The 12957-nt window shown below is 51.1% G+C and overlaps 1 protein-coding gene across 1 annotated transcript; it reads right to left on the reverse strand.

Moving 5' to 3' along the window:
• Positions 1-388: 388 nt before the first annotated feature.
• Alox15b (arachidonate 15-lipoxygenase type B) lies at positions 389-9553 on the reverse strand. The gene is given in 14 exon segments (XM_036198031.1): positions 389-568; positions 992-1162; positions 1240-1340; positions 1441-1562; positions 1741-1910; positions 2068-2154; positions 3005-3208; positions 3316-3462; positions 3760-3932; positions 5096-5199; positions 5412-5534; positions 8746-8827; positions 9097-9322; positions 9407-9553. Coding segments are annotated over 14 exon segments (2037 nt in total).
• Positions 9554-12957: the final 3404 nt, after the last annotated feature.

The raw sequence follows: 12957 nt of genomic DNA on the forward strand, positions 1-12957 counted from the left end.
TATTTTGCTGAGAAGCCTGTACCAGTCTGTGACTGTGAGGTCTCATTGGCTATGGGCAGTGGAACAGGATTCTGTGCTTCTGTTATGGTCCACAGTTCATGTGACGGATGTAAAACTAAGTGAACAAGCAAAGCCCTGAGTCAGAGCTGAAGCTTTGGTGTCTTCAGTTATTTTTGTGTCCCTGTCCTGTGAGGTCCTGTCTTCTGTAAGAGTTTAGGTTTGTTTGTTTTGATTTTATTGTGTTTGTGTGTTTCACGGGGGAGTTAGATGGGGCTTGGCTCTGAGGACCTGTATATTTCGAAAGGCCCTTTTCTCTGGGTGACACTTAGCTTGGAGTGACATGATTTGAGGGGTCGGTATGTCACATGGGACCCTCTTCTTCAAGATTTTAGATGGAGACACTGTTCTCAATGAGGGGAGGGTCCATGTAGATGTAGGGCAGTGGCAGGCTTCGGTTCCGCTCCCCGATTTCCCTAGAGATCTGGAGCAGCCGTCTCTGGAAGGCAGCTATTCTCCGCCGAGGGGCATCCTCTGTGAAGTGTTCATCTGGATAGTGGCCAAGAGGCCTCTGGGGACCGATCACAGGGTTGAGATGCCGAGGTACCCCATCGCCCGAGCAGCTGCAACCCACCTTAGCTGACTATAGCCACAGTGTGTCCCCGACCCAGTCACCTTACAGCCGTTGGCTGAACCTCACCCCATCCCTGTCCTAATCATTCTCCCAAGGGACAGTGATCTGTAATCTCTTAGCCCGTTTAATTTGAAGATTTAAAGGAACATTTAGTCCCATGTCACTGTCATTGTGGAGAGTGACGGTTTTCATCTTCTTTGCACACCTGATCCTCAGTGTGAGATGACCAAGGGTCTCACCTTTTAGTGAGGTGTGCATGTGTGGGTCTTGATGTCAGGGTTGAGTTTGGTCCAGGGAGGGTAAACAACACAGACTTTTCTATCCAGCCTAGCCTGTCCTGACTCCTGGCTCCATACTTACTCGTTCCCCGGGCTCCTTGCTTAGCAACCAAAGGGCAATGATGATGTCACATGTGGCATTGACTGGTGGGAGAGTGGCTATGAATCCCTCAGGCCGAGCCTGGCCTTTGGAAGTGGGTGGTGGTAGCTGCATGGTAGATGGCAGGTTGGGCATCCAAACGCAAGAGTCAAACTGAAGGCAGAGAGGGTAAAATGAGAACAAGACCCTGGCCCTTTCATCGCAATGCCTGCCCATCGCCCCGACCTTACCTGGCCAGCACTCACAGAAGTGTGCTTGGCTGAGCAGGTGAATATCACCATGGTGACATACTGGACCAGGGATTCCTGGGTATCCAACAAGGAGGGCATACCTGTAGGAAAGCTGGGCTGAGGTCAGGGCTGCTGGGGATCTGAGGACCTCACAGAGAGGCCAGGGCGTGGGGCTGGGCCCAAGGGCTGAGGTCCCTGTACCTGAACTTTCTCGACTGAGGAAGCCCTCAGAGAAGATCTCCTTCACCCAAGCCTGCAGCTCTTGGTCCTCTCGAACAGACACATCACTTGGGTAGTAGATGCTGACTATCTCAGAGACAAAGCTGTAAGGTGCACCTGGATTCAGTCCCTGACTCCAAATTGACCCTATCTGAGAAGCATCCTTTCCCGGTGTCATGCACATCAGCCCTCTTCACTGTAAACCTCTCCAGAGCATCCCATCTCCCGCCCAGTCTTTCTGTCTCCACTGCCCCTGCGGCTTCCTGAGGACGGTTCCCCCACCTTTTTATGGCCCCCCAGATCTGCATCCCATCATCCCGGTAATAGTAGCCTGGGATGTCTCCCACGTCTCGGGCTCGAATATCTTCAGGGAGACACAGGACAGAATAATTCAGCTGCTCCATGTTTCTCTTTATCAGCTCAGAGAATCCTCCAGCGCCAAGGCCTGTGGACTGAGGGAAAGAACTGGGCACCAGAACCTTGCTTCAAAAGCAGGCAGCAGCACGGGGGGGGGGGGGGGGGCAACATTAAGGAAACAGGGCCGCTTGCACCTCAGAACTCTATATTCTTCCAATTGAAGGATGCCCTTCCGCCAAAGGTGGCGCTTACCCTGTCCACCACTTTCCCGGGGGCGATGAGCAGCTCACGCGCAAGTGTGTTGATGTGCAGTGTGTCCTGAATGTGGGGGATCAGCAGCTGCAAGGGGTAGGGGATGACAAAGTTGGGGGAACCCAGGCCTGCCCTCCACAAAGCCACTCGCCCTGTGAGTCACAGAACGAGTTGGCCAGGTCAGGAGGTGCAATATGTGACAGTGCTCCCTGCCCAGTGACGAGAGCTGGGTCCCACAGTATCCTGTTCTACGTCCTCAGGCAGGCTTTTTCTCCCGTCTGAACACCAGCTTATTCTGTCAAATGAGGACCCCGGGAACCTCCTGGGATTCCTTGTCCCTGGGGCAGGCAGAGCACCATGAAAAGCAGGGCTGGAGGTTGGCCATGTGGGGCTGTCCCCCCTCAGCCTGCTTCTGAGAACCAGGTGCTGGGAGCCGCAGTCAGATTGGAGAGCATAGAGCAGGGCCTGAGGAGCCTTCACAGGACACATTTGTTTTGGTCATCAAGTTAAAACATCTCCAAGAAAGGCAAGGCTTCCCTCCTATGGCTGAGTACACTTTCTGATTTCTGCTTTGTTATTCTCTTAGGCCCTGGATGCAGACCCCACTCTGTGTTCTTCTGTCAGAATGAGAGCCCTGCACCCAAGCCTGGAAGGGTAAGGCCACCTGCGTGAGGAAAGGCCACTAGGAAAAGGCACCACAGGGTACAGGATAAAGCCAGGAGTCTACAGGCTTGGTTACAGCCTGAGATACAGACAGAGCCCCCTTGTTTTGAGAAAGGATCTCTCCATGCAGTGGTCGTGGCTGTCCCGGGACTCTGCTAGGTCGACCAGGCAGGTCCCAGACTCATAGAGATCCCCCTGCCTCCGCTCTCTAAGTGCTGGGATTAAAGGTGTGCACCATCACGCCTGGCTTACGCCAACTCATTGAGCCGCTGACCTTGAAGAGAGGGTGGCAGCGGGGCAGCTGGCGCAGCGTGGCCAGGGCGAAGACTTCTGGCAGCAGGTGTGCGTGCAGCAGATGAGTGAGGGCCTCGTGGACAGAAAACTCGGCATTGCGCACCCAGGTCTTGGCCAGGAGCCAGTCCCACTTGTCATCGCTGGGCAGGAAGATGGGGTTGTCGGGCCCGGGAGTCTGTTTGAGCTGGTAGGTGAGGCCGGCGGGGAGGGAGGCAGTGCCAATGTCTGTCAATCACTCAGTGGGACCCTTTCTGCTTCTGCCATGCCCCTGCCCCCTGCCTTCTTACAGACCTGGATGGCGAGGGGGAGCAGGGGCCCAGCCCCAGAGCTCTGGTATAACAGGGTCATCGGGGCTGCGGAGAACTGGGGCTTTCCGTTGATGACATTGGTCTGGACCCCGGAAAGGATGCCATGATCCACCAAGAACAGGGAGCCCTTCTGTAGGAGAAAAGGGAGCCAGGACTGCACCTGGCTTTCCATGGCTTTCCATAGCAGGATGAGGACCCAGGATTGCCAGGGAGTGCATTTTTTTTTTTTTTTTTAAATCTGAGGATCGAACCCAGGGCCTTGCACTTGCTAGGCAAGCGCTCTACCACTGAGCTAAATCAGGGAGTGCATTTTAAGAGAGGCTGCTCTTGGCAAGAAACACATAGTTGGTCCCGCTGTCTCCAGGAGGGGGATGAGCCCAGAATGAAACTAGCATAGGGTTTGCAGAGTGTACAGACCATGCCCCACCTCCAACTCAGCCTGCAGACTCGTCCCAGGGCCCAGCACTGGGGCCACCATTTCATCGGTGACTGGGAAGTTCTTTGGAAGGCTGTGACAGCGGCGGATCAGGACCGGGTTGAGGCCATTTAGGAACTGGGAGGCAAAGAAGGCGTCTTCCTGCCAATGTTCCAACACATACTCTGCAGGAGGGCAGGGACACGGGGACAAGTCACCACAGCTCCTACAGGTTTCCTCCTTGCTTGCATGATGGGGTTCCCCCTTGTCCATACTGGGTACCCCTTTATTTCTTACAATGGCCTCTGTCCCCTTGGCTTTGGTTACTTCCTGTTCACTAAAGAGCAACCCCTAGTCTCAGCCCATTATCATGCCGACTACCTGACACCTGGGGGACTCACTAGCCTCAAAGGCAACCTAAGTGTGGGATCTTCCTCAGGCTTAGCCTCCACCCCTTTCCTGGCATCCCAAGGAACAGCAAGTTTATCTATTTGACTGTCCATGGCAGAGCCCAGAAACTCTGTAAGAAGCGCCTTTCTTCTCCCACTGAGTCCCATGAACTCTCCATCCTTGGGGTCTCTTGGCCCATCTGTCCACTCCTTTCCCACACAGCCACAGCCTTGATGAAGCCACCGTCCCCTGTTGACCTCAGCTGGAACCCCATGGCTTGTCCCCAGACTCCCCAACCCACCCCGTGGAGCAATCTGTCACACTGTCCCCCAGCTGGCCACCAGTCACTAGCCTCGCATTGTGCCTAAGAAAGCCCCCAACCTGCCACAGTCCACACAAACGGGGATGTGACTCCTGCTCCCTGACTTTCTTTCTCTTACTCAGTCCCGCTGGACCACAGCAACTTCTTTCTCTTATAGGTATCCTATTCTGTCTCCAGGGCCTTCATCTGTCTGTCCCCTGGCTCTGGAACACTCTCTGCCCTATGCCTCATCCTCAGTGTTAATACCCACTCAGCCTCCCCACCCTCGTGAGAGCTTTCTAGGGTACCCTGAAAGCTAGCGTGGGTTCCTCCTTTACCCGTTTCTGAAGCCAACAAGTACATCTTCCAAGGAACACTAATGATGTGTTTTGGGGTCTTATTACTAGCCACAGCCTAACTCCACTGGTGTCCTGTGTCCTTAGACCCAACCACAGTTATCTGGACAACTGTTGGATTAGGTCAGGGGCCCCCTCTGCTTACCTCCTCTTTAGTTTCTGTGGGAACTGTAAGGCCTAGTAGGAAGGGCAAGGAGGCGCCCAAAGTCACAAGGTGGAATGGTCATTTTTTATGAGCCCCCTGGTAATGATGGGCACTGATATCCCAGAGAGAAGTTAGGATCCTGGCCCAGTGTCTCACCTGCTGCGGGAGTCTTGTGGAAGTTAAACATCCTTCTCATTTCCCTCAGACTCCTCCAGAGTCCTGTGCGGTTCAGGAACCCTTTGATTTTCAGCTCTGTAAACCTGATGGAACATGAAGTGTGGGCAGAAGGGCCAAGGCTCCAGGAGAGCCTCCCCTGTCTGCCCGATATAGTCAGTGCCCCTAAGGTAGCCACTGTCCCACAGCACAGGAAACTACATCTTGAGCAGGGCTGAGTGAGCTGTATACTGAGGTATCAGATTGAGTAGACGAGAGAACACAGAGGTGGGGACAAGGGACAGTGTGGCATCCTCACGCAGAGTAGACTTTCAAGTAGAATCTTGCATTCTTGACTTCGGAGTACTTGATATTGAGGTCCAAGCCTTTCACAGTCACCTGGTCAAGGCAGCGAGGCCAGCCTTCACTGTAGGTCTTCCAGCTGCAACAGGTGGCAGGTAAATGGTCCGCAAAAGGCTTTAGGGAGGAGCCCTTGGGTTGAGACAGAAGAATCATGGCCCCAGGGGCCCCTGGCCATAGATAGCCCCCTTCTGCCAACAGGGATCTTCCTGAGACCCACCTCTCCCCTATGCTCACTGGGTTGTAAGGAAGCTACATGTCCCCACTGGAGACTTCTGAGTCAATTGGAGTCCCCCTTAAGGAACTTGAGGTTGGAGCTGAGCCAAACAGGCAGAGTCTCTTACATATCTGGATTATAGGATGTGAATGTTGGGGCCGTTACCTAAGTAGAGTGGGAATCAGGAAAGCAGGGGGCAAGGAGGGAGAAGGGGAGGGGGAGAGAGCTGAGGAGAGAGGGGAGGGGAAAAGCATCTGGGAGATGGGAGGGAATCGCCTTGGTTTGCGGCTTGATATGTGGCTTTCCCCTCTGTTCTTCTGTAAGTACCTCGGCGTTCTGCTGACACACCTGCTTTGTAATCTGCTTGAAGTACCTGATGCCTAACACAGATGCATCTTGGGAAGGGATGTGGTCCTGAGCTGGGCTGTTCCCCAGGAGTCAGTTGGTTTTGGCAGACATCCCATCCAGAGGCAGTCCAACTTCCACAGCCTGGGGAGCTGTGCCAGTTTACTCTGCCCTGGCCTAAGGCGGTTGTCTTTAAGTCCCACAATCATGCAAGCCACAGCCAGAGACCTTTCGGTGAAACAATTAAATTTTGTTTCAACAAGCTGCGACCCATTTTCTAAGTAAAAAAGTTTTAAAAGTGCTATGAATATGGCTCAGAAGTAGAGCACTTGCCTAGCATGCACAAGGCCCTGGGTTCAATCCCCAGTATAAAAAATAAAAATAAAGATATAAATAAATATTAAAAATTGCTGCCTACTATCAAGGCTAGCAACTTGGGGTCAATCTCTGGGTCCCACATGGCAGGAGAGAGCCAATCCCTGCAAGTTGCCTTTTGACCTCCATATGGATATCATAGGTTGTGCACATATAGATATACATAGGTAAGAAAAATGTAATTGCAATTTCTTTTAGGGGGGATGTTGAGACAGGGTCTCTCTGTACAGCCCTGGCTGTCCTGGAACTCACTGTATAGACCAAGCTGGCCTTGAACTCAGAGATCCGCCTGCCTCTGCCTCCCAAGTGCTGGGATTAAAGGCGTGCACCACCACTGCCAGGCACAAGTTTTTAAAAAATAAATAAACATAAAAATTAAAAGGTCTGGGGGTATAAATCAGTGATGTGTGTTTACTTGGAATGCAAAGAACATGAGTTCAACCTACAGTATCAAAAACAAATAATTTAATAATGAAAAAGCTTTTAGATTTGAGTTTTGACATCAAAGGACAGTTTGCAATTAAAGTATACTGCCACTAGGTGGCGACCAAACTCTGTCTCAACCTTGTACTTGACTCACCTGGGAATCTTGGTGAACCTCAGGTTCTCAGTGGGTAGGAGGTGGGCCTGAGAGCTTGCCTTCTCTAGCTGCTACCCAGAAGATGCTAATGCTGGGGGTTTGAAGCCTCACTTTAATTATAATATTAAGGATCGAGACAAAGAGATAAGACATAGGAATAATATAACAGCACACATTTATGCAGGGGTTAACATTTTTGTTGCTGAGTGGTTCCCGCCACCCCAAGGGTAGCAGGGTCTCATATGTACTAAGCCTCACATTCACTTCGTAGCTCTAGGTGACCTTGAACTTCTGGTCCTCCTGCCTTCATCTCATAAACGCTGGGATTATAGGTGTGTGCCACCATATCTGCTTTATGTGGTTAAGCAAGCACTCTCCCAACTGAGCTACACCTCAGCCCAAGTGTTTTCTATTTATAATAAACACAGTGCTGAAGAACAAACCCAGAGCCTCCTATACAGGATGACACTCTCAGGTCTGATTAGCTACATTATTTTTGTTTGTTTGTTTATTTTTCAATACAGGGTTTCTCTGTATTTTCTCTGTAGCTTTTGTAACCTGTCCTGGAACTCACTTTGTAGACCAGGTTGGCCTCGAACTCACAGAGATCCGCCTGCCTCTGCCTCCCGAGTGCTGGGATTAAAGGTGTGCGCCACCACTGCCAGGCTGGTTTTCTTATTTCCTCTTTTTACTTACATTTTTTCAATTTATTTTAAAGATTTTGTTTATTTATTTATTTATTATGTATACAGTGTTCTGCCTACATGCATGCTTGAGGGCAGAAGAGGATACCAGATCTCATTACAGATGGTTGTGAGCCACCATGTGGTTGCTGGGAATTGAACTCAGGACCTTTGGAAGAACAGACGGTGCTCTTAACCGCTGAGCCATCTCTCCAGCCCTGGTTTTCTTATTTCTTAACCATTTCTCACTGTTTCCCCTAGCAACCCAAACAATAAGAAAATAAAGATCAAAGAGATGAAATGATTTCCCTGTGACATGCCCCCTCTCTTTTGTTGGGGTCTAGACTGACCCTGCATCTTCAAGGACGAAGAAGATCTCAATATCTGCCCCCTCCCCCGTGGCTGCTGCTGTGAGATTTGGTGTCATGGCTTTCACGACAAATGTAGAATCACCAGGAAACAAATGAGCCTGTGCTTGCTAGGTCTCCAGAGACCTAGGGCAAAAGCAGGCAGCCCAGGATTTGGGAAGCAACCAAGATTAAGAGCACCAAGCTCTTTTGAAATGTCCACCTGAGTACACCTGACTTGACTTCTCAGGTGCCCCCCATTCCTTTGTTATTTCCACCTCTGCGTTTAGGTAGGTCTCCCCTCTAACTCTTCATCCTGAGCAGACAACAGAGAAAGCACCCTTGCCTGAGGATGTCTCATTTCTAGGGATGTGCTCCAAGTTCCCTAGGGGATGCCTGGAGTTCCACCTGTGTTTATGAGAGGATGCAACAACCAGACAGGTGAGAAAAAAAAAAAAAAGAAAGAAAGAAAGAAAACAGCAAGCACAAAGAAAGATAGAGTAAGCCACAGGGCACGGCTATTAGGGAGGAGTTTTCAAACTTCAGGGGGTGCCAGAGCGACCTGAAAGGCTGGTTAAGACAGGGTCTTCCTGCTCAGCCACAAGGTCAGAGGGCCTGTGAGTCGCAGGTGCCCATTGTTGCTAACCTGCTGGGCCTGGGGTCCAGGTTGGATGATAGTCCTTATTTTAGCTGCTTCCCATCCCAGAAGTGAGTCCTCCTGGAAGAATGGCTAGCTCCCTCCTCACCTGTACATCTCCCTCCTGGCCTTCAGCTCTTCGTGACGCTGGAGCTGGAGCTTAGGGTGGTGGTCTTCCGAGGAGACCTTGGCTGTGGGTGGGGGCATGGATGGAAAGGATACTCTCCTGACCTCTGGCTCCAAACATTCTCCCTTCTATTTACTGCCAAACCCACTAGTGCCCTCACCGGGGTACATTTCTGTCCGCAGCACGCTGGCTGCAGCATCACCAGCCCCGCCCCCTCCTCCGCTGCCCCTTCCTGGTGTCCACACTAGTTCGCCTCTCCAGTCCCCAACCCTAGCCTCCTCCACACTGCTGTGCGCCAAGGTGGCCCCAGCCAGTCCCTCGGCTCCCCCTCACCTGCTCCCTCTTGCAGCACCAGGTTCCCCGCCCCTTCCAGCTACTGATAGCACGGGAAGCGCAGTGTAGCCCCGGGCCCCCACTCCAGCTGGAACCAGCGGCAGAACCAGGCGTCCGGTGGGAGGGACCCAAGCAGCAGGAGGGGCAGCTCCGGGGGTGCCTTGTGTACCCGCAGCATCAGCACAGCGCCGACGTCCTGGGGGAGCGTCACCTCGAAGTCCTCTTCCTATGAGGGGCTGTGTAGTAGGCCGAGGGGGTCCCTCCCTCCCCCTCCTCCGCCATCACCACTGCCCGCTCCCCAAACACTCACAGCACCCGCAGTGAACTCCTTGCCTAGACGGTCCAAAGGCACTAACGGGCTCTCTCCCTGGGTCCCCACGATGCTGACAGACACTTTGTCCCAGGTGCCGGCCCCACAGGCCTCCCCAGTGGATACTCTCACCCTGAATTTAGCCATACTCCTAACCAGTCTGGCTCTCTTCTGCAAGGTGAACTACCAGGCTGGGTGGCTTTCTACTTCAGGGATGCCCCGCCCATCATTCCAGGTTATGGGGAAACGTGTGTGCTATCGACAGAATTCCACTTTGGTTTCATTGCCCTCAGAATTAGGGCCGGGAGGAGCTGGGTTGAGAGTCTGAAACCCGGAGAGACCATGAGTGGTACTTTGACAGGGAGGTGACTCAGGTCCCCAGGGCGAGTTTGAGACCGAATTGCGATGTGGGGTACAGTTATTGAACTTATTTATGTGCTGTCTTTGCTTTAAATGTGTGTGCAGGATCCACTTCCCCGTTTCCTACAACTCTTCTCCGGCTACATGCATTCTGTCATTTCTTTTAAGAAATGATTTTGAGAGCCAGGACTGTGAGATGCACAAATTCAGGCAAGACTTTGCCTTTGACGGCATGCTTTTTAAAATCAAGCACAAGGGGAAAAAGACACTCAAAGGCAGTATGTATTAGAAATTTCCATGATAATGAATGCTGAGAGAGGTACCAGGCATTGCTAATGTGAGAGTCTGACAAATTGGGGTGGAGAGAAAAGGCCTCAGAGACCCGGGGGAGGAGACGGGGAGCTGAGGGTGTGTGTATATGGGCAGCACAAATTGGACTCAGTGGGTTATTAAAAAAAAAAGAGGGGGGTTGGGGATTTAGCTCAGTGGTAGAGCGCTTGCCTAGCAAGTGCAAGGCCCTGGGTTCGATCCTCAGCTCTGGCAAACAAAACAAAACACAAACAAAAAACAAACAAACAAACAAAAAGAGAACATGAAGTTGGGAGGGGGGATGGGGGAAATTCAGGGAGAGTTGGAGAGATGAGATCAAAATACATTGTATGCATATGTGAAAATCTCGGTAAATTAAAAATACTCTATGTATTTTTAAAAAAGGTATGTCTAGGGAGGATGTTTTCCCGGTGGGGGACTTGTCTGTGTGAAAGCCCCAAGGTCACTGGAGAAGGGCAAGGCAGAGGGCGAATGAATGAGAGGTGTCAGAAGGAAGATGTAGACAGGGTTTGGTTTTGAAGGAAATAACAGATTTGGGGTTTCCGGTCTGAAATTGCTGTTTAGGTGCCCATTAGACATCCAAGGACAGTGATCACTGAAGGTATGTACCTGGAAGTCGCCAGCACATGGATGTGTCTGCAGAGAGGCAGGCTCCAAGGTGCCCTGAGAGTCAAAAGTTTTGCAGAAGAGATGGGAACAACAGAGATTGTTCAGTATGTGTTACATCAACGTTTCCGTCATTTTACCAAGTGAAACATTACTCTGGCTCACAGTTTGAGAGCTTCTAGTCCCTACAGCTTTGGGGCCATCGTGGTAGGTGTGCACGCTAGAAGAAAACTGCTCACCTCATGACCAGGGAGCCAAAAAAGTCAAGGAGGTGTCTAGAATTCCCTAAGTCCCTTCAAGGGTGCACCCTTAATGACCTGAAAACCCCCAACTAGGCCCCACCTTTCAAGGGTTTCATCACCTTCTGGGAGTATCTGGGGGATTTAAGACCCACACTATTGCAGTGAGACAGAAAGGGAGGTGCAAAGAGGGTGTTTTATGAGATCCAAGAAGGGACAGGACAATTGTGTGGCTTGTTGCTAGGAGATTTGCCAAACAGAAGATCTTGGAGCTTGTGACATTCCCTTATAAGCATGATTAACCCTTGTTTGAGGTATAGAGTGTACAGCAGGGTCTCACGAAGCTTAGACTGACCTTGAACTCACACATACTGCTGGCCTTGAACTCCTGATCTTCTCGTCTCTGCCAAGTGTTGAGATTACTGGCACACTTGGCAAAGATCAATCTATTTCTGTGAAACCAAGCCTAGCACGTGACCTGACCCAGAACAGTGTTATGGTGTGGTGGGGTAGAAGCCAGACTGATATGATTACTGAGTAACTAGGGATACCATCTCTCTCTCTCTCTCTCTCTCTCTCTCTCTCTCTCTCTCTCTCTCTCTCTCTCTCTCTCTCTCTCTCTCTCTCACACACACACACACACACACACACACACACAAGTTCTGGGGAGATGTAAACAAATACCTACTCGCTCAGGTAGGGAACTAACATCTGATCAAAGCAAAGACAGCCCCATAGCCAACTTGGTAAACCAAATTGGGGTAACTTAAAGGAATATGGTGAGGGGTTACTTGCAGGAGCTCAGACTTAAAGGCAGCTGCAGCGCCGAAGCTCACCCCAGTGAGGGTGACAGCCCATGAAAGCTGGAGCCCTGGAGCTCTCTGAAGGACTTGTGGGCAGCTCAACATGCTAGAGTCTCCTTCCTCAGCAGGTCTTTTCTGTTTTTAAATCCTCAGGAGAGGCCTGGGGAGTCTTCTAAGTTTCAGTTTTCTAGGGTCTGTGAGGTTTGTTTATATTTCATGATGTAAACATGTCCCATGAGCCTCTCTGCTCCCTCCAGGATGGACCATTTCAACTCAGAGGAAATTGCTACACAGCATCCCACCCTTCTTCCTCCCAGCTCTTCCATTCTTTCTACTCCCTCTTCCACAACATTTCCTAAGCCTCGGAGGGAACTGATGTAGATGTCCAGCTATAGCTGAGCATCAGACCACTGTACCACAGCAACAGCCACGGGTTCTCAGAAACCATCTTTGTGGTCGGGCGATGGTAGCGCACGCCTTTAATCCCAGTACTCGAGAGGCAGAGGCAGGCGGATCTCTGTGAGTTTGAGGCCAGCCTGGGCTACCAAGTGAGTTCCAGGACAGCCAGGGCTACACAGAGAAATCTTATCTCAAACAAACAAACACAACAACAACAAAAGAAAGAAATCATCATTTCAAAAGGCAGTTTCTTTCCCTGACAGATTGGGGTTGACAGTGATCGATGGGTGTAATCAAGAATAGTAGAGAAAAGACTGACAGGTTCGTCACACCCATTTAACAAAACAATAGCAGATGTTCCCCAGCTTATCTTGGCTTACAGTAGTGTATGTGAATTCTCTCCTGTGGAGTAGACCATGATTCCCAACAAAAGGCTGTTGGTTATATTCACGGTAGGGTAGTCACATCACTTGCCATTGCACGAGCAGACCCACTCTGTCTGGCATTTTGGCACTATAGCATCTAAGGTGGCTAGCTGATCAGGACTGTTGGTGACACATTCTCTCCCAGCAGCCTACATAGCAACATCCAGCACTGTGACAGCCACAGAGAGCACGGGAGGAGTTTCCAGACGAGTCCCGGCTGTATTTCTCTGGGTCTTGCACCTAGAGCATGCCATGTCTTTTGAGGGGAATGACCTAAAACAAGGAACCTCAGAGAAATGAGAAACCCCTGACTCAGCCTAATGATCAGCACACCAGCCAGATGGGAAAGCCAGCGCAGTAACGAGAACTCCCGCTGACGTCATTCATGA

This window comes from Onychomys torridus, chromosome 8 (genome assembly GCF_903995425.1).
Source record: "Onychomys torridus chromosome 8, mOncTor1.1, whole genome shotgun sequence".
NCBI classification, from domain to species: domain Eukaryota; kingdom Metazoa; phylum Chordata; class Mammalia; order Rodentia; family Cricetidae; genus Onychomys; species Onychomys torridus.